Source organism: Rhinolophus hipposideros (genome assembly GCF_964194185.1).
Source record: "Rhinolophus hipposideros genome assembly, chromosome: 11".
Lineage (NCBI taxonomy): Eukaryota > Metazoa > Chordata > Mammalia > Chiroptera > Rhinolophidae > Rhinolophus > Rhinolophus hipposideros.
Genome location: NC_138057.1, coordinates 80390667 through 80415624, shown reverse-complemented (window position 1 = coordinate 80415624; position 24958 = coordinate 80390667). Strand labels below are relative to the sequence as shown.

General features: G+C 48.7%; 1 protein-coding gene across 11 annotated transcripts in view; it reads left to right on the top strand.

The window, feature by feature from the left end:
• The window catches only part of AK8 (adenylate kinase 8), a 114010-nt gene that overhangs the window by 34392 nt on the left and 54660 nt on the right, over positions 1-24958 (top strand). For 10 of the 11 annotated variants that reach the window (XM_081067563.1, XM_081067559.1, XM_081067561.1 and 7 more), the window contains 5 exons: positions 6994-7075; positions 7614-7685; positions 8168-8368; positions 11592-11723; positions 18829-18918. In XM_081067563.1, the coding sequence (XP_080923689.1) occupies positions 6994-7075; positions 7614-7685; positions 8168-8368; positions 11592-11723; positions 18829-18918 (577 nt within the window). The remainder of the gene's footprint in view (positions 1-6993; positions 7076-7613; positions 7686-8167; positions 8369-11591; positions 11724-18828; positions 18919-24958) is intronic. The other variant, XM_081067565.1, reaches the window with a different exon arrangement.

Below are 24958 nucleotides of genomic sequence, written 5' to 3'. Positions count from 1 at the left end.
CCGTGTGACCAAAAGTAAATGGTGATGTTGTCAAACCCCCGGAGGCAGGGCAGTCACTCGTCCTGGTCCATGCCTCTTTTCCCCACGTAGTTATTCAGATGTGCCCGTTCACTCTCAGAATGTGTGTTAGACCATAAATCTTATGGTTCCCCGACTTAGAAGCCACCCGCTCCAACCCTTTCATTTTAAGTGATGTTCACTGCTTTGCGGAGCCAAGCAGCCAGCTGGGGAAGAGCTGGGTAAGCCAGACTTGGGGTAGGCAGCTAAGTAACCAGTGACCGTTCACTCCCCAGGTGCTCACTGCTGGACACGCCCCCAAGCCCAGCCCAACGCTTCTGACTTATCCAATATGGAAGGACGGGGCACCGCACAGGGTGGTGGGTGAATGGCCAAATGAATTAATGAATCGATGAGGGAGTGAATGAGTGAAGGGATCCAGGTCTTCCTACTGAAGTGCTTCCCTCACTGTCACAGCACGATTGTCATTTCCCCATGTGCTGGACCCCGGACGACTGCCCACGGGGCTCCTGACAGTGGTTTCCTCTAGGAGGGCCCTGGCCGGTGGTGGCAAAGGGACGAGCAGGTCACAGGCGACACCTGGCTGGACCCCATCAGAGCCACTCAATGGAGACACGTTTTCCCATGTCGTCTTCCATTAGAAAACTCTCCTCTGTTCATATCTGGAGTGCCAGTCCCTCTTCTTTCCAAGAGGCTGCCTTTTTAAACGAGTTCTTCCTGTCAATTCTACAAACTTAAGTAGGATTCCTTCTTGAAAGCAGGTAGAGGAAAAGAACACCGTTCACCTTTCTCAAATCACAACGATAACCCTGGTGAACGCTGGCTGGCCATTTCTTCCTTGCCGGGCACTACACATGTGCTGCTGTTGTTTATTTGTTTGCTTACAGCCCTCATTTCATTACCCAGCAGCTGTGGGGTAGGTTCTTATTGTCCCCACGTCGCAGACAAGGAGGACATGGTCCAGAGAGACTGACATGACTGGTTGAAGGTCATCCCCCTGACAGAAGAGGCAAAGTCTGTTTTCAAAGTCCCCGCTTTTTACCCCACGATCATCTGACGCCCTAAAGGGCTAGTCTTGTTTCTGAAGAGGTGGGACTACAGCACAGGCATGGTCTGAAATGTGTGAGAGGAATGGACCCGTTCACTACACAGTGTTGGATTCACGCCTTCACCTTGAACCAGAGTCCATCATGCCTGAAACTGAGAACTGTGAATCCACACACTGAGTTACCTCTGCAGGGGTCATCCCAGAGTCGTTCCAGACTCAGAGCTGGGGTGGCGCTGGTCTGTTTGGGGACAGAACAATGTGGTCTTCAAGCTGTCCACCTCCTCAGAGTGGCTTCAGGGGCCACCGCAGACATTGGATGTGGATTTGACTTTAAAATACTTTTTAGCTATCTGGGAATTACTAAAAAGCCCCCTGAATACGTTCACATCTGTGCGTTACCCAACTTTAACACCTTGGGGATCACTGGCTTTGAGCCTATAGACCTAGGAGTATAGATTCTCCTGGATCTGCACGTTTGGATAAAAATGTCACACGTGTGTCACTGATTAGCGAGGGTGGAATGCGACATTGTTTTGTTATTTAGAAGAATCACTCCTGCTCATTTCAGCCTTGTCTGGGCATGTACGTCATTGGGCTATGCACACAAAAGGCCGGGTAAGCCAAGGGTGGGTGGCTGAGCTGGCAGGTAGGAGCCAGGTAAGGAGTAACGGTCCTGCTACACTCATATACGCAAACCTGGTCAGGAATACCAGCAGGCATTGTTTGAGGTTGAACTTTGAAATGAAAATTCTTGCCAGTTACCTTTTAGATGCGCTGAACGTGGAGGGCATTCTGAGATGATATGGCTGGCTGAGATTTTCATGTTTTTGCATGAACCAAAGGAACTGGGGCAATCTGGTGTCACCTTTTGCGTGTTCATCAAAATATGACACCTGAGTAGCACGGGTCCACTTCTACGAGGATTTTTTCAGTAAATACACAGTCGGCCCTCCATATCCCTGGGTTTCTTTCACATCCGCGGATTCAACCAACCCACTGTGGATAAAAACACTATTTTCGATCTGTGGTTGGGAATCCGCAGATGCGGAGGGCTGACTGCATTGTCTCCTAGAGGGGCCTGGAGCATCTGTGGAATGTGGAATCATGGGGGTCCTGGAACCAATCCCCCACTGATACCGAGGGTCAGCTGTCGTCTCATTGTTCCCACTGACTGCCTCTAGACCACAGCAGTCTCCCAAACTTGGTCTTATAAGATGCATTTCTTTTCTGGCAGATAAGAATCTCTTTCATATGTTGGGAAACCATGTAATGTTTCATTAGGAAAGAGGGAGGGCGGTGGCGGGCCTACGATGCCTCTTGTGATACTCACTCCATCCCCCTCTCAGACTTTGAGCTGAGTGAATCTGATTTATTGAATCCAAGTCTTCAGCCTCAGATGGCCTTCCTGGGACCGAGGAATCAGCTTGGCGCCCCAGGGAACGCCTCCCGAGCCTGCCTTTGGAGCTGGGAGCTGGATCAGGGGCATGTGGGAAAACTGAGTGGAGTGCCCCGCTCTGGTTTTTGGAGGAGAGGGAGGAGACGAGGGGAGACGAGGGGCAATGCATCAAACAGGCAGAGGACCCAGAGGGCAGAGTCTTACTGAGGGAAATTGCTAATTGCGCTTTAATAATAGTCAGGAGGGCAGGAAAGGCCAGTGTTCCCAGAGAGCTGCACGGCCCGCGCCGCGTCAGGCCGCGCTCTGCTGGGCCCCGCCAGGTTCCCTAGGCCGGCCGGCTGCTTTCCTTTCCTTTCTTCTCATCTGTGACATCTGCTCAGTGCTTGTCCCTCCTGTGATACCGTACCCCTCGCAGCTGTGCAGACCTCCAGCTCCACGCTGGTGCATGGGGTGCCCTGAGCATACGGCCTTTTTGATGTGTGATAAAACAGAACCAAGCCGCGGGGGTACGGCGAGCGCAGGCTTCAGAATATCAATTAACCTGCTCTGAGCAGAGCTGCCGCTCCAGAGTGGGACAGGCATTTCACTGAAGTGTCAGCAGGATGGATAATGTATTCTAATTAGGGATTGACTGTTTCCTCTGCATCCAGCCACTCCTGGAAGTCAGACCCGTGAACCTCACGGCCCCTAACGAGGGCCCCTCATGGCCGTGGTCGGAAGCTACTTACTGATTTATGACTTCATGCTTTGCCAGACTTTGCAGCCATGAACTTGCTCTCAGCCAAAATTGCTGTTTCTCCTTGAAAGTGCAGTCCATTTGCAACTGGGCAGGTGCACAGAACCTCCATAAATGCAGGCGCTCTGGGAAAGACCTTCTCCAAGTGCTGAGCCGGGGGCTCACAGCTTGAGGATGCCCTGAGACCAACACGCCTGGGGCAGAGGCCTGGTCACTGTGCCCCTGCGTTCTAGGTGGATAGGTGGATCTACCTGGGCCGGCACGGCATGAAGGATCCCATGGCTGCCTTCCCACAGAACGTGGGGCTGCACCCAGGGGTCCCTCGGACCTGGTTTCCTAGCACCTGGGTGATCGGACCATCCCGCTGAGTCTGAAAGCAGACGGGAAAGCTGGTGGCCTGGGATTCACCTCAGAGCCCTCCACCGTCCTCTTCTTTAAATTTCACACCCGCACCAGAATGGTGTGCTGGCAGGGCCGGGCTAATTAGGGAGATGTTCCCCATTTTGCTGCACTTTTCCTGTGTAATTGGAAGGCCCGCTTTCTCCAGTGAGAAGTCGGTGAGAGCTGTTCCCCTGAATAGTTCTAAAAGCTTTGGACCACATACTGATATCAGCTGCAGATTGATGGGCGAGATGATAATGATTGCTTGGTAATGCAATATTAAAAGCAGAGGTCTCTCTCGGTGCTGACTGAGGACGGAGTTCCAACCTTTTTTCAGCATCAAAAAGTGACTCAAAACTCAGTCACCAGCACTTGTCCTGGAAGAAGCAATCAGTGGGCTCCCAACCCCTCCCCTCCAAATAAACAAGAAGTACAGAGGTCTGAGTGGAGCTCAAGTTCAAATAGCCGCTGCTCCCTTCCAGAACCGGAAGCGCGGAGCTCTCAGCCGGCGGTTCCGGCTCCTGTGGCCGTCTCCACATCTCTTCTTTAGAGCTGCAGCCCGGTGCCTGGCTGGTTATAACAAGGACTTGAGGGAGCAGAAGGCTGTTGAAAATCTTTTTTGCACTTTTGCTTCATTAGTTTAGAAGCCAGGGGTTCCACAGCGGCGCGTTTTCCTGCATAATTTAAGAAATTAATGAAAACATGCCCAATTTTTCCATCCTCTTTTACTCTGTAAATTTGTTTAGCTCTTTTTTTTTTTAAACTGTCAGTGGAGGCTGTTGGAACCTAAATATTTTAATATTGAGGAAATACAGGCTCTTTTTTGTTTGTTTCTTTCGGAAAGACATTTCTTTCCAAAATGTCACCCACATGGTGTTCTGTAAATTAGCTGTTATGGGTTGTGAGTGACCTTGGGTCTGAGTTCACCCCATCAGTCCATCCTCTGACCTTAAAGCAGCCAAGTTCTCATAATGACTGAGAAGGAGGGACCTGTAGCCGGAAGGTGGGCCCCCTTCTGAGAGCCAGTGTCAGAACCCCCCTTACTGCAGAATGGAGATCTGAAGCGATCTGTGGCTTTATTTCACTCTTCCCAAACTCACTTTACCCAACTTATCTGAAAGTATTAAACAGTGTGTGTGTGTGTGTGTGTGTGTGTGTGTAACTTGATTCATGAGACTTGAAAGGACTTTAGAAATTGTTTGATGTGAACATTGCTGAGGGACATACAAAAGCAACGGAAAGATGATATGTTGACTTGATATTGTAAAAAATGTTGATTCTTCATAAATTAATCTCTACATTTAATGTTATTCCAAAGTCCTAGTAGAATTTCTGTTTTGGAACTCGACAAAATCTTTTTGCTGCTTACCTGGAAAAAACAATTTTCTTTTTTTTTTTGAAAAAATGACAAAGAAGGAGGAGCATGTCCTCTTCGACATAACAATAAAGTATAAAACAACAATAATTTAGCTGGGGTGAGGATGATACAACACTCTACAGGCAGGAAGATGCCAGAGCCAGCATCATATCAGCATTTAGACTGTGATAAAAAGTGACATTCAGCAGGGAAAGGATCAGCCATTTTGTAGATGAGTTTGGGACAGTCAGTGAGCCACAAGGAAACAAATTGGATCACAGCATCACGTCATTTTCAAAATAAAATGTGGTTCTGTTAAATGTTTAAATGTAAAGACTAAAACCTTAAGCAAAGACAATTTAAATGCAAGCGAATGTTTATCAGCTTTTGCAGTAGGAAAGGATTTTCCGCACATCCAGACAACGCCAGAATCCAAAGAGGAAAATGCTGATTGATCTGGCCAAAAGCACGTGTGTTAAAAACACCATACATAAAATTAAAAGGCTAAAGACAAACTGCAGAAAACACTGGCAACATTTGCCTCAAAGGATCTGTGATAGTGTTTGCCAAAATGGGTTAATATTTTTAATAAATAAAGAGCTCTTGTAAATAAATAAAAAGATAAAACCCAAAGGGTAAAGTGGAGGGATGGCATGAATAGACATTTTGGAAGAGAAAAAATTCAAATCGCCAACAAACATAGGGAAAAAAGATTGAGCCTCATTCATGATCAAAGAAATGTAAATTACAGCGGTGACACTCTCCTCTATTTGCGGGACAGATTTCCCCCACGATAGGGCCTGACATTGACCAAGATGCAGGCAGACAGGCTGTCTGCCACTGGTTTCCTAAACCGGCCAGACAGTTTTGTAGTGCTCTGGCAAAATGTATCAGAAGTCACAAAAGAAGGTGTGAACTTTTAGAAATTTACCTTGCGGGTATTCTTTGTGTATTGAGATGTTCGTACAGCATGTTTTCTATGATGGTGAGAAACTGGAAGGAAATGAAATGACAACAAGTGGGTCTCGTTAACAGTTGGCAGGTTCGTTCATGGAATGCCCGGCAGCTTTGAAAACTTCCAGGAGAGGCGCATAGGAAACATGTTCCTATGTTTTTGTGAAATGTTTTTGTTATATGAAAAGAGCAGACCATACAAAGTAGTATGTATGGTGTGACTCCCCCCGCCCTCGGGGAAGAGGGATGTCTGTACCTGAAGCCTGGAAGGAGAGAAGCAAAATGTTCACTGTGGCCAGTTCAGGCCACTGGTGTTATCAGTGGACTTGCGCCGTTATTTCAGCTTTTCAGCATTTCCACATGGTGTACAATGGTCGTGTCTGACTCACAATTGGACTTAAAGAGTTAATAAAAATAAATCTTCCAAACCGATTCCTGAGCTGTTTCCAGAAGGGGTGATGGCCAAGCGAGAGGTTTCAGCCCTGGGACAAGTTGGCTGCAGAACAGAAACTTGAACTCGGGTCTCTTCATGTTGCATTCGGGGCTTGTTCTTAAGAAAAGTGGGGTTTTGTTTTGACCTTGGTGGTTCCTTGTCCCGGGAATCCCATACCTGCGAAACTGTCTTTAGAAAATAATTCAAAATGTGGAAAGAGCCATATGCACGAAGATGTTCATCAGGGCGTGATTTATGGTCGTGAAATTGTAATGATTTAGGACAGTGAACAAGCAGCTGAAATGTTCAGTTGTGGGACGTGGTCACGTAACCATGGCATGCTCAGTCGGTGGGAATATTGTATGGTCATTAAAATGGTGGCAAAGGAGAGGCGTGCTGATAGGAAAAGATACCGTGGTCGCTAAAACGTGTGGTGGGAAAAGTCAGGACATAAATGATCATCTATGATTATGATCATAAACGTAAAATTCAGAAGGGAATATAAACATGAGAGTAATTTTTACTTTGGCTGGATGTGGCTATCAGAGCTTTCATTTTCTTTTGTCTTAAAAGTTCCAGTCTTTCTGTAAAGCTATGTTATTCCTTTTTTAATTCCAAGAACATTTAAAAGCATGAAAACAGATGAGTGTCTTTCCAATTCTCTGCCCAGGGCTGGATTCTGGATGGCATTCCTGCAACTCGGGAGCAGGCTCTGATGATTCAGACCCTTGGGATCTTCCCCAGACACGTCGGTGAGTAGCCTCCGCAGGCGCCCCCAGAGCTGCAGCCCCCGGGCTCCCAGGGGGATGCCCTGCTCTGCACCCAGCTCCCCGGTTCCCACCCTCAGCCCAGGCACCGCCCAAGGGGAAACAGGAGGGCAGCACAGTCGGATTTTTCAAAGAGCTGAGTGCACGTGGGACTCATTCTTAGAAAAGTGGGGTTTTGTTTTGACCTTGCTGGTTCCTTGTTCCAGGAACCCCACCTCTGAGAAACTCTTTCTTGGGAAACAATCTGAAATGTGGCAAAAGTGTTGTGCACGGAGGTGTCCCTCGCGGTGTTTATCGCCGTGAAAACTGTCAGCCGGCCACGTGGGTAGATTTGCACTGTCCTCGGTCCTGAGCTTGTCCTTTGTGTCTTGGTGCCGTGAAGACTCTCAGGCATGGGAAATGGGCGCTGTTTTCATGTCATTATACAGTGAGGGAAACATAAGGCAAGCTGTTGGGCCGCGGGATTCATGTCTGGGTCCGCTGCCCAACGTGTCTGCTTCCCCTTCTCTCCTTCTCTGCACAGTCGCCCTGAGTGCTCCAGACACGGTCCTCATCGAGAGGAACTTGGGGAAGAGAATTGACCCTCAGACTGGAGGTACGGCCATCTTCCCCGCCCCACCTGTGGCAAGTCAGGGACCCCCTCATAACAGCCCCTCCCGCCACTTGCTCTCCGGCTTTGGCGGCAACTGGACCTGGGTTTGTGGGCCGGGCTCTGCCAGGTCCAGCTGTGTGAGGTGGGCTGGGTTGCCCAGCATCTCTGAGACTCGGTGTTCTCATCTGTACGTGGGGATGAAAACACTGAGACGTATCTTAGGGTGCGATGGGTGTGGGAGGATGCAGTGACAGTGCAGGTGGGCGCCTGTGACAGTCCTGGCGCAGAAAGTTGCGCTGCCCCTCCCCGAGTCCGAGTGTCACTGTTGTCTGTGATTGTGGTAGTGACGTCCCAGCAGGCCTAGAGCCGAATGCAGCCTGCACTGGTGGCTGGCCAGTGCCCCGGGGTTTGCAGGCTCAGATCTCAGGACCACAGCCCCTTACCACTGGGCAGGTGACCCCAAATGCGTCCCTCTGTCCTCGCAGAGATCTATCACACCACCTTTGACTGGCCCCCTGAATCTGAAATCCAGAACCGACTGGTGGTACCCGCGGGCATCTCGGAGCTGGAGACAGCACAGAAATTGCTGGAATATCATAGGAACATTGTCAGGATCCTCCCCTTGTACCCCAGAATCCTGAAAGTCATCAGTGCTGACCAGCCGTGCATGGACGTCTTCTACCAGGGTAAGCCCTGTGGACAGCAGACTCCCCAGGCACTTCGACTTCCTCACCCCAGGGGCACCTCATCTGGCAGTGCCAGTGTCCAGAGTGTGCCCAAGAGCCTGGGAGTCAAGTCACAGATGATCCAGGCTCCCTGCGGGGCCCCTGATAGTGCCGGGCTGACGGTCTCCACTCTGTGTGGTCAGCAGATTGGACCGTGAGGTGGGTGGGTGAGCAGACTCGAGGGAAAGGGTGGGACGGACATGGCAGCAAGAAGCATTGCCCTGAGGGTGAAGGAGGAAGAAGAGAAAATTTATAAAAACTGAAAATACAGCAACAAATTGCCACCACCACATCAAAAAACCACAATGCAACTCATGTCCTGAAGCCACTTAAAAATTGGCTGAAGCAGGCTGGTGTGCGTGTGCGTGTGTATGTGTGCGTGTGTGTGCGTGCGTGTGTGTGTGTGTGTGTGTGTGTGTGTGTGTCAGTTGAGCCCCAGGACTTTGGAGCCAGGTGACCTGTGTTCAAATCTGGAGCCCACCACACCTGCTGTGCCGAATACGGTAACCCTCTTAACCCTTCAGAGCCTCAGTTTTGCTATCCCCAAAATGGGAACAAAACTCCTGCCTCCCCGCCAGGCTTGGGTGAGGATGATGTGGGATTCTGCAAATCGTGTGTCCGCAGCTGCACACCTAGTGGCCAGTGCCGAGAATCGGCTCGATACATTCCAGACGTTGGTGTTCTCATCACGATTCTACAGCCTGTCCAAAAGGCCAGGGAAAGTGACAATAATTCTATCCCAAAGCAGCTGAATTAGAACTTCTCAAAATCTTACCAAGCTGTCGTCGTCTCCAAGGCCAGTTTCCCCTTCCGCGCAATGCCAGGTAAATGACATGATAAAAACACCACCAGGTTCTTACGATGCTTGGCAGTTTCCATGGGCTCTTTTATATTCTCTAAAATCTCTTTAAGAGAAGCTTTGTTTGGTGGGGAGGTGGTCCTGAGCTCCCCAGGCAGGCCCTCCCACCGGCCCCACCTGCCTGTGCACTTGTGTGAGCAGCTTTGCTCTCCTGAGAGCCCGGAAACGGCACGGAAACTTCTGGAGTATCGCAGGTCAGCCACCTGACCGGTGGGGTGTCTAGAAACTGATGCTACTTAAAAAAAAACGCCAGGATGAATGGGTGGCTTATAATTTTCCAGCGATTTTGCATCTCGGAAGGGTCTTTAGTAGCAAGCACTACATTCTGACGATAAACAACTACAGCATTTATCTTAGGCCATGATTCTGCATTTACACATTAATTACTTCCAAATTATTTAATTAAATTTAAAAGTTCATATGATCGTTCATAAAGAATTCATGCCTGGAATTGTAAATAAAAATGTGCATCTGAATATATTAATTATTATTAATTAATAATGCAGAGAGATAAATTGAAAATTGGAGTGCAGAATTCTCTCTGTTGTTTTTTTTAATCTGTCTGCAGTGCATCCAGCAACCACATATTTTTAAAAAGAATAATTAGATGTCGAGGCTGTCTGGGGGATCATTACTTCTAATTAACTTACTTATTTACTGTAAATGAAGCATCATTGGTAAGCAGGCTGCTTGGCCTGTAGTTCAAATGTGCTGATCGTGGAAGGTCTGAGAAGAACGGGAAGGTCTGAGAAGCTTGCATTGCTTCCGCCAGGTTACGCCCATCGGTGCAGATGGTACCATGGCAGTGGCCTTGGGAAAGTTGCCCCGGCCCTGTGAGTGGGGACGAGACTCATGCAGCCCTCGAGGGACTGTCGACAGAGCAAACCAGATAATGCCTGTCGAGTATTTAGTTTAGCACTTACTGCATGCTAGTGATGACAGTGACGATCATGACGTTGAATAGACAGCCTATGAGCTTATCTGCCTTTAGTTCTAAAAAAGAGGGGAACTGTGGTATCCCTAATGAGCCTTCCAATGAAAAATCCCTAGGACTTGAGAGGTCAAACCCTGCCCAAGGAGCATACATATCCTAATCGTTCTTGATTTTGCCCTTGCCCCTGCCAGGGGACAGTCAGCAATGTCTGGAGACATTTGTGGTTGTCACAAACTGGGACAGGGCTACTGGGCCCTGGTGGGAAGAGGCCAGGGGTGCTGCTCAAATCCCGCAATGCACAGGACGGGACCCACAGCAAGGAACTGTTTGGCTCCAAAGGTCAGGAGTGTGAAGTTGGGCCACCCTGCTGCACCTGTCAACGGTTTCAGGGCAGCTGGGTTCCTGACGGCCTGTGTTGGCTCAGCCCCTTGCCCAGGGTGGAATCCATCTGAAGGCAGGAAGGTGCCACAGGGCCACCCATGGCTGATCTTTGGCGCTGGATGGTCTGTGTCCCTGGCAGGAAGTGGGCTGAGACGGCAGACCCAGTTTTGATGTGGGCAGTGGGGGAACGGGCACAGCCTTGGCTCAGCTGGCGGGCAGCTCCCCTTGGCAGGGGCCGAGTGGCTGTTCTTTAACGGCCTCTGCAGCCACTCTCACACCCCCTCCTCCTCCATGACCAGGTGGGAGGTGACCTGGTTTGATGTTCAGTAGCTCTTGGCATCCACACTCTCTGTGGCCGCCTGTGTTGGAGACGCTCCCCCTGTGTGCGCCCTTCTTTGTTCATCAAATGCCAGGGCCACCAGGGTCCAGGCCTGTGCAGCTGCACCCGCCCTTTCCCGGGACCTATTGGATGGCTGCCTCTTTGGAGATTCACAACAAAGTTGGTGTCACAGAGCTCAGCTGCAAATTATTCTCCACCAGTGCCCAAGTCCTTTAGAAGTCCTCGCGTGCTGGGCCCCCGCATGGCCCAATGAGGTCATCAAAGCCAGTCTTTGCTACTAGGAAGCTGGCCTTGTCATGGGCTTCAAGCGAGAGGTTCAGCCGGATTCAGTTGGGAAATACCACAACCCAAGAGTGCATGTCCTGTGTCCCGGAACCAGCCCCCCACCGCAGGGAGGGAAGCGCAGATTCCCACACTGTTAGAGGCATTCAGGGCAGTGCCGAGGGGTGGCTGTTGTGCATTTCATTGCCCCTCCTGCCTTGGTGCCAGCCTGAAGCTAAGTAGTTCCCCCGCAGTTTCGCCCTGCTCGGCAGTGCTAAGTTGGGTTTCCATGGAGCTGTAAAGGCGGGGAATAATTCCTGTGTGAGACGAGCCCGAGCGCAGGTGCTGTGGGGCCGGTTTCCCTTTCTCTAGGGTCCAGGTTTATTTTCCTCACGTCCTCTCTTTCCAGCTCTGACCTATGTCCAGACCAACCATCAATCAAACGCCCCATTCACCCCGAGAGTGCTGCTTTGCGGGCCCGTGGGCAGTGGGAAAAGTCTGCAGGCTGCCCTTCTGGCCCAGAAATACAGCCTCGTCAACGGTGAGTGCCCGGCAGCCACCCTGCTTCCAGAGGCTGCCCTGCCCTCCCACGCTGTCCTGTTTTATGGGGGTGAGAAGGAGGGCGGCATTGCCTCTCTCTCTTGCTCTCTGCTCTGACAATTTTCAGTTAGTCCATCTTTGCAAGGATAAGGTTTTTTCCTTCTGGAGAATACTGCCATAAAGACATTAGCCAATGAAAACATGTCCGCAGCCCAAAGAGCTGGAATGATTTCTAGTTATCATCTTTATATCCTCTGTAAGGGTGGTGTTCTGTGCTCTGCACCAGACGTGCTTCCCTCCAGCCTCCTGGAAGCTTCTGCTGCTGTATAATACGGATCTGCTATGTATTTGTTTTCTCCCATCTCATTTGGCTCCACAACCCAGGTCAGCGTGTTTACAGGCAGACAATTTCTGAACCAGAGGAAGACTTCTTGCTCGGCACAGTTTCAATAAATATTTTACCAGGAGGAGAATATTGCAATCAGTTCTCTAGGTCTTTCCCGGGGTGGTCCCAGGCGGTCTTAGATGCCAGCCTGTGTTCAGGGGGATAAAGGCCTGGGAAGGAGGAAGGAGCTGTAGCAGACACACAGCCGGCTGGAGGGAGTTAAAGGCACTGCCCCCCCCCATGCCCCTGCAGTGTTCCATAAGCCTAAGTAACCGCACTTTATTTACTAAGGAACATGAGACCTGCACCCCCAAATATATAAATATGCATATATATACCCCAAATTATACATATACACCATACAAATATACATGTATATACACAGACAAATATGTACAGAGGGTGCCAAAAAATGTGTACACATTTTAAGAAAGGAAAACTACTAAAATTGTAATAATATATACCGATAGCAAAAGATGAACACAAGTCACGTTTGACTTCTGCAATTACAAGAGGTGCTCACAGTGGTTCCCATCAGCATCCAGACACTTCTGATTACGGGGAACTACTGCTTGAACAATGCTGATCAAAGTGTCCACTTGTAGACATTTTTTTGGCACCTGAGGATCAAATTTTGAATAAAAATGCTTTCCATTAGGTCCCCTGCAACTTAAAATTCCAAAGCCACTGAGACTAGCCAGGAATTAATGACAAAAATCATACCCATAAAATGAAGATAGAGAACTGAGCAGGTATTCTGATTAGTATGGAAAAATGCTAACAGTAGTAATATTAATATTTTACTACAAATACTCAGTAGTGTTCTGATTTGATTAGTATGGGAAAATAGTCTGGATACTTTAAGCTAAAACACGTTTTGCCTTGCACCAGTTTTTGGTTTTTTTAAAAACAAAAACAAAACCCCTTGTTCAGAAGATTCCTTCTCTTTTTTGATTTACGCTCTCCTTCTTTGTTAGGAACAAGCCACAGCCTGCTGTAGCTGCACTCGCGTGTGTGTTTAGGTTCCTGCACTTACTGTTCTGTGAAGGCACGTGAAGAGTTAGAGCACGCAGAGCCTGAAAGGCAGAGGGCGGGTCTGAAACAGCAGCAGGCCTTAACATAGCGCAGGGCTTGGTTGAACACAATGTCACCGTGTCCTACTTTGTTTATGCACACAGCTCAGCAAGGAAGAGCACGTCTTCATTGCAATTTTTTCAGCACACCCATCCCGAAGAGATGAGATGACCAGGCTAGATTTTCCCAAAAGTGAAAATAGAAAAGCTCCTCATGGTTTTTGCTTTGTGGCCAGAGCCATTTTGGGGGCCCTTTTCGATAACTGAGCATTTGGAGACGAACTCTGAAAGTTCACATTACTCAAAGGCATTCTTGATAAATATGAGACGTCATGAGATTTCAGTAAACCGACGTAAGGGATCTGCTGTTGACAGGGACAGGTGTATGAGTGTCTGCAGAGGCCTATCTGCACCCAGCGCTCTGGGACCTGCCCCATGGCCAGCCCCTGGCTGGGTCCTCGTTTCCACATACGAACCTCCCAGTCCCGGGAAAACAGCTCCAAACAAACAAACAACCCACCCCGTTCACTCCAATGGCGTTTACTGAAACACTCCGATTTACAATTGGCGGGAATACACTCATAAACGGGCGCGTCTTTTTCGAAGAAAGGCCACTGCTGATTGAAATGCTGACTGTGCAAATCCTTTGGCCCAGTGATCTCACCCCTAGGATTTTATTCTTCTGACACACTCCTTTGTGCAATGAGAGATGTGAAAGGTGCGTAATGAAAAGTAGAGGCAACCCCGCACTCTGCTCATAAGACAGTTAGTTAAGTAAGTTATGGTCAACCCACACCATGGAGTACAAGGCAGCTGTTAAAAAGAAACCTGTAGAGCGAGTTAACGTTCGCGATGTATTGTTAAACGAGGGAGGGCAGAAAGCAAGTCACTCAGTGGTGTTTAGGGGATGGTCTCATTTTTGTGCAAAGACTAAAAAAGTATGTTAGTCTTTGCTCAAAAACATCTGGAGGAACACCCATACACCAAACTGTTAATCTCTGTAGAGCGCTATATTATGCGATTCTGACTCTTTTTTTTGCAGTGAACATGAATTTTATTGTGAAGAATTTTATTAAAATATTAATATTACTCATTGAGTGCCTGCCATATGCAATGCACGTTATTGGGTACACAGATAGGGCAAATGTAAAAAAAGAAATAAGAAAGGGACTAAGGGTCCATTGGGCCCTGTCAGGGTGGGGGATGGGGAGTGAGCAAAGTGGGGTGCGATTGGTCCCCACGTAGTTCCCAATCTAATGGTGTCTAAAGCCTTTGGTGTCAAAATACTTTGAATTGTTAGAGAGAGGAGACTGTTACTGGGTTTTCTTCATAGACCATTGTAGAGCGAGGTGATTTTAGGCAGGGGTTTTAAACCATTCTTTTTTTTTTAATTGAAGTTTATTGCGGTGACAATGGTTAGTAAAGTTACATAGGTTTCAGGTGTACAATTCTGTATTACATCATCTATATATCACATTGTGTGTTCACCACCCAGAGCCAGTTCTCCTTCCATCACCATGTATTTGCCCTTCTTTTCTAGTATAAACACTTAACATTATACATTTTCCTCTGAACACTGCTTTAGTTGCATCTCACATTTTTTTTGTGTGTGTGTGAATATAATATTTATTTTATTTGCTAGAATGACTCTTTGTTAGCAGCAGATAGGACCAGGAACACAGACTTATGATATGAAAACAGCTACAAGCGGGACTGCCTGATCATGTCATAGCATTTTCTAGGTATTTCTGCCCCTTTCCCAAATATGTTGACTTTAACTTTCTACTCCACCATCTTGACCGGAACTTATCTTGCAAATTTTTAATATGTTTTATCATTCCGCTCAAAATATTTTGTAATGTCCCTTGTAGTTTCTTTTTTCACCCATGTATTATTTAGAAGTGTATTGCTTAATTTCCAAATATTTGGGAATTTTCCAGATTTTTCTTTGTTGTTTCCTGATTTCTGACTTAATTCCATTGTGGTCAAAGAACATACCCTGTATGATTTCAATCCTTTGAAATTTATTGATACTTTTTTTATGGCCCAGCACATGGTCTATATTGGTGAATTCCACTTGAAAAGAATATGCATTCTAGTGATGTTTATACTGTTCTAAAATGTTACCCTGTTTCCCCGAAAATAAGACCTAGTTGGACCATCAGCTCTAATGCATCTTTTGGAGCAAAAATTAATACAAGACCCGGTATTATTATGCTATGTTATGTTATGTTATATTTATTATATTATATTATATTATATTATATTATATTATATTATATTATATTATATTATATTATATTACATTGATTATATTATATTATACCCAGTCTTATGTTAAAATAAGACTGGGTCTCATATTAATTGTTGCTCCAAAAGACTCATTAGAGCTGATGGTCCGGCTAGGTCTTATTTTCAGGGAAACATGCTAATCCATTTTATTTCCTCTGTTGACTTTTTGGCTTTGTCTCTTTGTTTAATTTTGTTAGTGGTTATTCTAGAGAGTAAATATACATCTTTTACTTACACCAGTCTATCTTGAATTAATATTATACCTCTCCATGTAGAACATAAGAACCTCACAGCAGTATATTTCCATTTACCTTGCTCCTGTCCTTTATGCTTTTGTTGTCATACATATTACCTGTACATATGTTATAAACACTACAATACATTGCAATTGTTTTAGCTTTAAATAGTCTTCTTTTTTTTAAGTCAAGAAATGCAGGGAGAAAGGCTTTTATATACAGCCACATAGCAACACTCTTCACTCTTTTGTTTAGATCCAAATTTCCATCTGATATTTTCTGTCATCCCAAAGAACTTCCTTTAACATTTCTTGTGGTGAAAGTCTGCTGGTGACAAATTCTCTCAGCTTTCATCTGTCTGAAAATGTCTTTATTTCACCTTCAGTCTTGAAGGGTGTTTTTGCTGCATATAAAAATCTATATGACAGTTTTTTTTTTCTCTTAGCACTTTAAAGATGTCATTCCATTGTCTTATGGCTTGCATTGCTTCTGATGAGAACTCAGAGATTATTTTCATCATTCTATCTCTATAGATACAGCAGCTTTCCCCACACTCTGGCTGTTTTTAATATTTTTTCTTTACCTTTAGTTGTCAGAAATTTAACTATGATGTATTAAGGTGTGGTTTGCTTGTGTTTATTCTGCTTGGGTCTCAGAGATTCTTGGATCTGTGGGTTGATTTTTTTCCATCAAATTTTGAAATTCTCCTGCCATTTTTCCCCAATATTTTTTCTGCCTCCTCCCCTCCTGCCCTTCCTGGAACTCCAGTTACATGTGTGTTAGACAGCTTGATATTATCCTCTAGTTCCCTGAAGTTCTAGTCTTTTTTCCAGTCCCCACCTCCACCCCCTGGCCTTCAGTTTGGATACTTTCTGTTGCCTGTTTTCCTGTCTTCAAATTCACTGATTGCAGTCCATGCAGTGACGTGTTCCATTTAATATACTGTGTGATCCAGTTCTAGAATTTCCATCTGGTTCTTTTTCAGTTTCCATTTCTCTGCTGAGATCCCTCCATCTGTTCACTCATTTTAACTATCTTTTCCTTAAAGTCTTAAACATATTTATAATAGCTGTTTTAAAGTCATTGTGTGCTAAGTCTGACATCTGTATTGTCTCTTGATTGGATTTCTATGGCCTGTTTTTTCTCCTTATCGGGTCATATATTTGTCTTTTTGTTGCATCTCAAGCCGTTTTTGATTATACACTGGACATTGTGGTTCTCACATTGTTGAGAGTCTGGTTTGTGTTCTTCTGCTTTAAGAACGTTGAGTTTCGACAAGCAGTTAAAGTACTGGAGGATCCATTTGATCCAGTTGAGACTTGTTTTCAGTTTTGTTAAGGTGTGACTAGAGTGTGCTTACTCCAGGGCTAGTGTATTCTTACATCTCCCTGCAGTCTCAGCTAAAGGTCTGGGGCTTCAGCAGGGTCTCCTGCATCTCCCCACACTGTGTCACTCTCCACTCAGTTCCCAGCTTCTCAGGAGCCTTCCTCTACCAGGCCCGTGGAGTCTACACATGCACAGCTGTGCATTGGCCAAAGACCCAAGGGAAGCCCGTGCAGGTTCCCGGAACCCCTTCTCTGTGTGGCTCTGTCTCACTGTCCTGTTCCACAAATGCCAGCTGCCCCAGAGCCACAAACTCCGATCTTTGTTTCCCGCTGCTCTGTTTGGGTTCCATTGCTCCTATGCCGTGTTTTGAAAAGTGGCCATAGGTAGAAATGTAGGATGGACGTGGGACTCTGTCAAGCATAACAGCCCTGGCTGTTGGTCGTCCAGGGCCTGAAAAGAATTGCTTCCTATATTTTGTTCAATTGTATGGCTTTTTATGATGGAAGGTAAATATAATACCTGTGACTGCTTCATGGCCAGAACTGGAAGTTAAGGGTTGAATGTCACAGAGACCGGTTTGAATCCCAACTTTGCTGCTTGCTGGCTCTGACCTGGAACAAACAGGTGACTTCACCTCTTTGAGTCTCAGTTTCCTTATCTAGAAAACAACAGGCTGCCTCGAGGACTGAGTAAGAGCATATTTCGCACAGGGTCTGTCCTATTGAACAGTCTCGGGGACCATCAGCGTTTAGTACTCCTTAGGCTGCCCTTAGCGAGTAAAGCTGCCCACCACTCTGGGTACAGTCACTGCTGTCATTTCCAGTGACAGAAGATGTCGTCATTGAGGATGAAGTCTTTGGTGATGGCTGTTGTCCTAAACATTCACTTCATTCAGTTAATTTTAGGATTTTTTTTTCTTTTTTTGGTTTCTTTAATATAAGAAAACTCCTTAGGCTTAAAGTTAAGAAAAGAAAGATTGTGCAATTAACAGCTCATGAACATACAGCTTGAACCTTCCAGCTTTGGCTGTGAAGGGCTTTCGTAGCCAAGGAGAAGGTTGCCTGTGGTTTTTCATTCCACACTTCTTGACTGATACCTCACGCGTGTGGCCATGGTGGGGGTCTCGGAACACAGTGGGGCTCGTGATAGGAAGGCTCCTGCTTGCAGGGACGGCATCCGAAGGGGTTAGCAGCAGTGCCCAGGGAACTCCAGTATGCTGCCTTTGTTCTGCGGGAGTCCATTTGTTCTGTAAACGGACCTGCGTGTGGACCCATGGTCCCGTGGAAACACTCTGCCCACCAGGCCTAATGGAAACAAGCTTCCCCACCCTCCCCTACGTAATAACAGTGTGAACATAAGCTCAGTTGGGGCACGTCACTTGGGCCCTAGCAGTTCTCCACCTGAATGTTAGTCCTCAACCCCGACCAGAGTCCCGCTCGGTGATCCCACTCGGTGATCCCGCTCAGTGATTCCAGGCATAAGCCAGGCCCGGCAGGAGCTTCTGCGGTGGCAGCTTTGCAGTTTGTCTTCCCCACACCGTCCACGTCTAGCAGGTTCTTTGCCAAATGTATTCTTTTTCATTCTGCATCTTCCTCCTCAGCTTTTTTATTTCCCAATTCCTTTTTGATATTTACTTTCACTTGGACACACACCCACACACAGAAAAACTCTTTCATATTTTCTTTCAGTGACCTTTTTTTTTCCCCCTCAGCAAGCAGCACTGGGGTTTCTTATTTCTCATTCTTCCTTCGATTTAAAATGTAATGGGTATCTTTCTGTTCCTCTCCCCTCCAGTCTGCTGTGGACAACTGTTGAAAGAGGCTGTGGCAGGCAAGTCAGAATACAGCGAGGTCATCCAGCCCTTTTTCGAAAAGGAGATGGCAGGTAGGCCGCACTTTTCCATAACTGCCAAAACCTCACGGGCTCTGGAGAGACATGGCTCCCTGCAAGGCTCGCTAAGCCCCTGGGAATGCAAACTGGGGAAAACAATGGGGAATGGGCACAGGGCTTTCTAGTAAGCAAAGGCTGTGTTCCTGCTCCCTGGTAAGGCCTCTGGCCTCCAAGCCTGTCCCGAGGGAGGGGGTTTGTGGATGTGCAGTGTCATCCCTGATGGTTGGGAAGGGTTCTGGTTTTCAAGAATGTTTGCTTTCCATAACTGATAGCACTTAAAAGGAGAGCCTGGAGGGGCTACAGACCTGCCCACATCCTTCATTATTTGGGGAATAAAAATACTATGAGCAAATATTCTGATTTAATCACCAGTCAGACTCAGAAGGTCCAGACAGTTTTGCAGATTCAGTGATTGACCGGCCACTGGTCCTCAGAGGGTCAGATGCTCCTTGTCTGACGGGGAAGGCTGGACCACATCCTTCCAGACCCCCGTGTGGTCTACAACCTGGAAGTATTCCCAGCTCCAACCTCCACCCAGAAGGGCACCTTTGGGATCATTCGAGTCTAGTTACCTGAGTCCACCAATGAGCTGTGGCCACACAGCCAGCTCCTGTCTGGGCTCCTCGAGACCCTGTCTCCTCCTCAGCAGCACGTTTCCCTCCCACATCCTCTCGCGCAAAGTGCCACAACTCCTCTGTGCAGTCAGTACAAGCTCTGTTATCAAGTCTGACATGAAGACATACTGAGTGTGAAGAAAAGCGACCCCAGGAGAAGCCCCGTTCTAATGGGCCATGCGTGTGATGAGCAGGACACACCCCCTGCCGCCCTCTGCCAACATGCTCACTGCCTTCTCCTACCAGGACCCAGTGAGTGGGTAACGAGGCAGGAAGGACAGGCCACTTGCTCAGAGTGCTCCCCAGGGGCTGTGTCCTGTCCTGGCTCTCCCAAGTCCCTCCTTAAGATATTCCGGTCCCCGAGGTCAAGTTCAACTGCCCCAGAGTCAGTGACGTACACAGGGGAAGGCCAGTGTGTGAATCTGCTCATCCCTTAGTCTCCGTGTGGCAAGTAGAATGAGGTGGACACAGGAGGGAGCAGGTGAGAGTGCAATGAAGTACGAGCTTTGGTGCTTTCTGTTGGCTCAGACCCTGGGGCTGCCCCGGACAGCCGGCCCTTCTGGAGCCCTGGGCCCCTCAGCGGTGAGACGGAGATGGCAACCCCGGGGTTCAGGGTGCCCTGTGGACCCGGTGTGAGGTGTGTGTACAGTGCCTGGAGGCTCTTAGGAAAGCGTGACAGCAGCCAGAGCCGGAGCAGCAGTAACGGGGACCTGAGGCAGAGCTTCCCGCCAGCTCTGCCAGCTTCCTGTTTATGGGGTGGGGGGGTGACCAGCACCCTCAAGAACGTTTGTCGACTGAGTGAGTGTGGGAGCTAGTCAGCAGATTCGTATCATTTTAAGTCTTGCTGCATAGGAAGTGGTCCCTCGCGCGGCTGGATGATGGCTGGTCTGCTTGTCCACCAACAAGCATTCAGTGGTTCAGAAAGAAAGACAAGGGCACGCAGCAGTGTCGGCAGTCGGGGCATCTTGGCAGCAGTGCCCGAGCTCTTTGTCTCGCTCCTTGCAACTTTTCGGTACTTTTGAAGTGATTGGTTTTTTTTCTTTTCAGAATGAAGTTGCAAAAAGTAACTGTTTAGGTGGTTTCCAAATTTGCTGTTCTTCAATGACCTTGTACCTGCACGGGCTTGTGGCCCCCTGACCGTCAGGGCCCATGCACGGACCGGTCATCGCTGACCCGTCATTCTGTGTTGAGGTGCACGCCTGCCGCCAGCATGCGTGGAAGCCCTGTCCCCCTGCGTGTGGCCAGCTCGTTCATTTCCTATTGCTGCCGAAACAAGCTTAGTGGTTTAAAACGACACAAATGTGTTGTCTTACAGTTCTGGGGGTCAGAGGTCCTCACCTCAAGGAGCCGCGGGGTTGCGTTCCTTCCCGAGGCCCCCGAGGCCCCGGGAGAAGCTGCTTCCTTGGCTTTGCCACTTTCTAGAGGTCCCTTCCTCCATCTTCAAGGTCAGCAGGGTAGCATCTTCCAATCTTTCTCTCTCTGGCCCCTAAACATAAATCCAACGAGTCTTTCCAGTGGTGGTCGAGAGGTGGACTTGTTTTCTTGTTTTTGTTTTTTGTTTTGGTGACTACAAAGGAGACTGAGCGCGCAATTTCCTGTAAAGTTAGTGAGACCGGGACCTTCAATCTTCAACGCTTTGTGCTAAATTTTTCCTCTAGAGCCTTCTGTTTACTTAGATTGTGTAGCTCTATATTTCCTACAAAATTAAAGACACAACAACAACCAATATCATATCTAACTAGCAGAAGCAATAAGTTCTGTCATTTCACAAATCCCAACCTCGCAGGGACAACAAAGAATGCATTTACATTCGTAACCACTAACAGGGTCTCATTAGTGGGAAGTGGAGAAGCTGCAGAGAAACCAACGCGGTCCGTGGGCAGAGGAGGAGGCTGGCATCACCCAGGTCGGCAGCGGCCCGCTTCTCCACCAGCTGAAACAGGAGGAAGTGGAAATGATTCTCATAATTCAGTTGGAAGAGAAGGTCAGACTGAACATGGAAAGTCTGCTTCGCCAACCACAGCCGGGCTTATCTCTGAATAACTGCAGTTGGCAGCCCGGCCGAGCCCCACTGCTTCTCGAATGCAGAACGCCGATGTCTGGCACCAGGTGGAGCTGTGCCATGTTTGGGGTTTGGGGCGCTAATCACACCCTGAGCTCTGAACCCATTTAGAGACAGGCCCCAGGGTAGCGGGAAGGAGGGTGTGATGGGTCCGAGGGCTCAGCTGGGTTTCCCAACAGGCCTCCAAGTCCAGGCCGGGACACAAGCCAGTGGAGATGCGGACGTGGCCCCTTCCCCAGTACATGGCCATGCCCCGAAGGTGGGCACAGGAAGACTGGCCCCAGGCCTCCCCCTGGAAGAGCCTGGCTGAGTAGAGGCAGAAGTGGGAAGGGAATCCGTCTACACTGGGCGAGGGCCAGCCCGCTGGAGACTGGGAGCTGGAGGGACCAGGCTGGCCCATGAGTGAGTCTCCTGTCTGAGGACAGAGGCAGAGGGCAAGGGGACAGCAGAAGTCCCCTTCCCCACGCTGCCCTGGGATTGTTAGGTGCCTCCTGAATATGCCAGAGCAGCACAGCGCAGCACCTCACACTCCCACTGGCGGGACTTCTGGAGGGCGGAGATGATGGTTGCTGTCTTTCTTTTGGGGGCCCATTGAGGCATCTCAGGTTTCCCGCTTCAAAATCCTCCACGTGTTTCAGATATCCATGCCCTCAGTGCCAGCCGCATTCCCGGGGATGCAGGCGAGCACTGGCCATCCCCCTGCACGTGTTTTCACACATAAAATCCAGAAGCCTGCACGGTTCAGGGAGCTCAACTAAAGGGCAGAGGTCCTTAGTAAGGACACAGAGACTTGTCACCCTGGGGCAGAGCCCTGGCACCTCTGAATGGGCAGCTGTCACGGCCAGAGCATCCGACCATGTGTGGAAACCCACCCACACCCCCCAGGACAGCCTGTGCCCTCTTTCTCTGGGGACACTGTGCCCTGTGCTCCTGGCTGCCAGCAGCCTCCGCCACGTTCCGGCTCTCCCTGGGGTCCCTGCTGGGCAGGCTCTTGCCCTCTCCACTCACCTTGGCGCTGCACGGCCTCGAGACGGTTTTGTTATTGCATCTTGGCTACCCTCAGGCTCGGTGGAATAGAGCAGATGTCATCCTTTGCCCCTGTGGGGCCACTTCCTCTTAGTCCCCTCACGAGGCCTCAGGATGTTAACGTCCCCGTCGTGACCTCTGCAGACTTAGTTATGTTCTTTTTTGTCCTCACGGGTGCTGCCAACACCTCCTTTCGAATCGGCAGCAAAATTAATAACTGTTGTTTTCTCATCTTTCCACGTTTACTGAGCAAACGACTGCAGGGCCCCACTTAGCTCGTGCTGAATCTCTCGATCCTAGGCTCCTGGCGACAGCACCGTGGACAGAGGCATGGGGTGATGCTTTCTGGGTGCCCTGGACTTTGAAACACATAGGTCTGACGTCCGAAACTCATTCTAACTCGAGCTACCGTGAGCAGACCAAATTTATCCCCGGGGTTTCTGCACGCGGCGTCCTTATGCGGCCCCCTCCGTGACCATAAGGGGCGTTGGGGCTGAGATCATGCTGGCTGAGCTGCTGGGAGGCGCCTGTCACCTGTACATGGGTACGAAACAGGTAAAAAAATCTATGCCGGGCTTTTGGGAAAACGACGTCTCAGCTGCTTCTGCAACATGTAAAATTCGATGGTTGGCGCTCATGGCCTCCACTGCCACTGTCTGTTACGGCGGTGTATGCAGATGGGCTTTCTTCTCCCCTAAATCAAGTAAAGGAGCGTCTGGATCTCATTCTCTGCTGAAATCATGGGTGACTCACTGCGGCCACCACCTCCACTTGTGCTCGGCTCCTTCCCCAGGGCTCCGTTCCTACCCCAGGGCCCGTGGAAGGTAAGAGTTCTCAGCCCTGGAGACCTCCAGCTTCCCGAGGAAAGCAGCCATCTGTCAGTGCCCACTGGCGTGTCTGGGTTCCCGGCTTTCACTTAATACAACGAGCCTTCCTCATCGGCCTCAGCTCATCCCTAGGGAGAAGTGTGCACCATTCATTTCTAGCCCTTCGCCCAGTAACTTCAGCCATAAACAGCCCCGTGGCTGCTGGCGATGGGCACAGCTTCATTCCAGACTGCTGGTTCTGATTAGTGGGACCGAAGGGTGGCCTACCCAGCTCTGCTGATTGTTTTCATTCTCGAACACAGCTTGCGCTTTTTCTGGTGGCCAGCTACCTGGGAAAGATACTGTAACAGCCAAAGATGTGCCTTGTCGTTGGTTTAAGTCTTTGCTCTGAGTGTGTGAGCTGCTTGTCTTGATCTGTCCGCATGGCACTCAGAGCGCCTTGGGGTTGTCAGGTCGGGGACCACCCATGAGGGCATGTCCCCAGCAATGGGGGGTTAGTCTCCCTTTTGTGGGTGGAAGGGAAAAGTGTGCATTCCAACACCTGCCAACCCTCCTTGTTGGCCAAATTACCATGAGCTACTACTAACTCACTTCACCCCTGCAACCAACCCCACCACTGCCAGCATCCTCCCGACAGCTAAAACTCTTCAATTATCGGAAGGCCCCCATTGCTGGTGCACACACCAGACAGACTGACTTGCTACCTAGTTAGCATAATAATTTCCCCCTAAAAGCACAAGTCCTGATATGTAGAGAAGAGAACGTAGAAGACGGATCATTACCGAGTGTTACCTGTGCCCCCTCCTGCACACCCCGATATTTCTGTCTGGAGAGGGTCCCTCATGGCCTAATAGAGCAGTGTTTTTCCCAGGTAGCCGGCGAAGAGGCGGGAGATTTGAGGGAGTTTCCACTCTCATTTGCACCCTTTCTGGTAATGAGGCCCCACCACCACAAATGCACACCTCGTAGCACAAACAAGCCGAACCCACCCCAAATTGGGATGATTACGAGCGTTTTCCAGAGCCTTCTGTGCATGGGCCTCCCAGGAGGCTTGGATCAGAGCACAGCCAAAGTGCTTCCCTTTTTAGGGGGAATTAATATTCTCATCACTAAATGCACACAAAAGATGCGACAATAGACCAGCTTTTCGCTTTTGTTAAAAACTTGCAAAGAGTTGCTGAGTTGAAAGCCCAAGTAAAGCTTCCCATCTGAGGAGGTAAGCGGACTGCGATCTCCTGTTCTCAGCAACCGCAGCCTCGGCGAGCTGCCAGCCGTCTACGGCGGAGGGGGCCCCTGAGGGACCTCTGCCCGCTCAGCAAGCCTTTGCATGTGGTGTGTTTGTACTAGCTGCAGACAGCGCCTGACGCTCTAAATAATTCACCAGTTGATTAATAGACTCACAGGGGTATAATTAGAAGAGGGAGAGACAGTGGGTACAGTAACCGGTGCAGTGCTTGGGGGAACAGGGGCCTTTATTTTTTTAAAGAAACTTTCTAGGGTGCTGG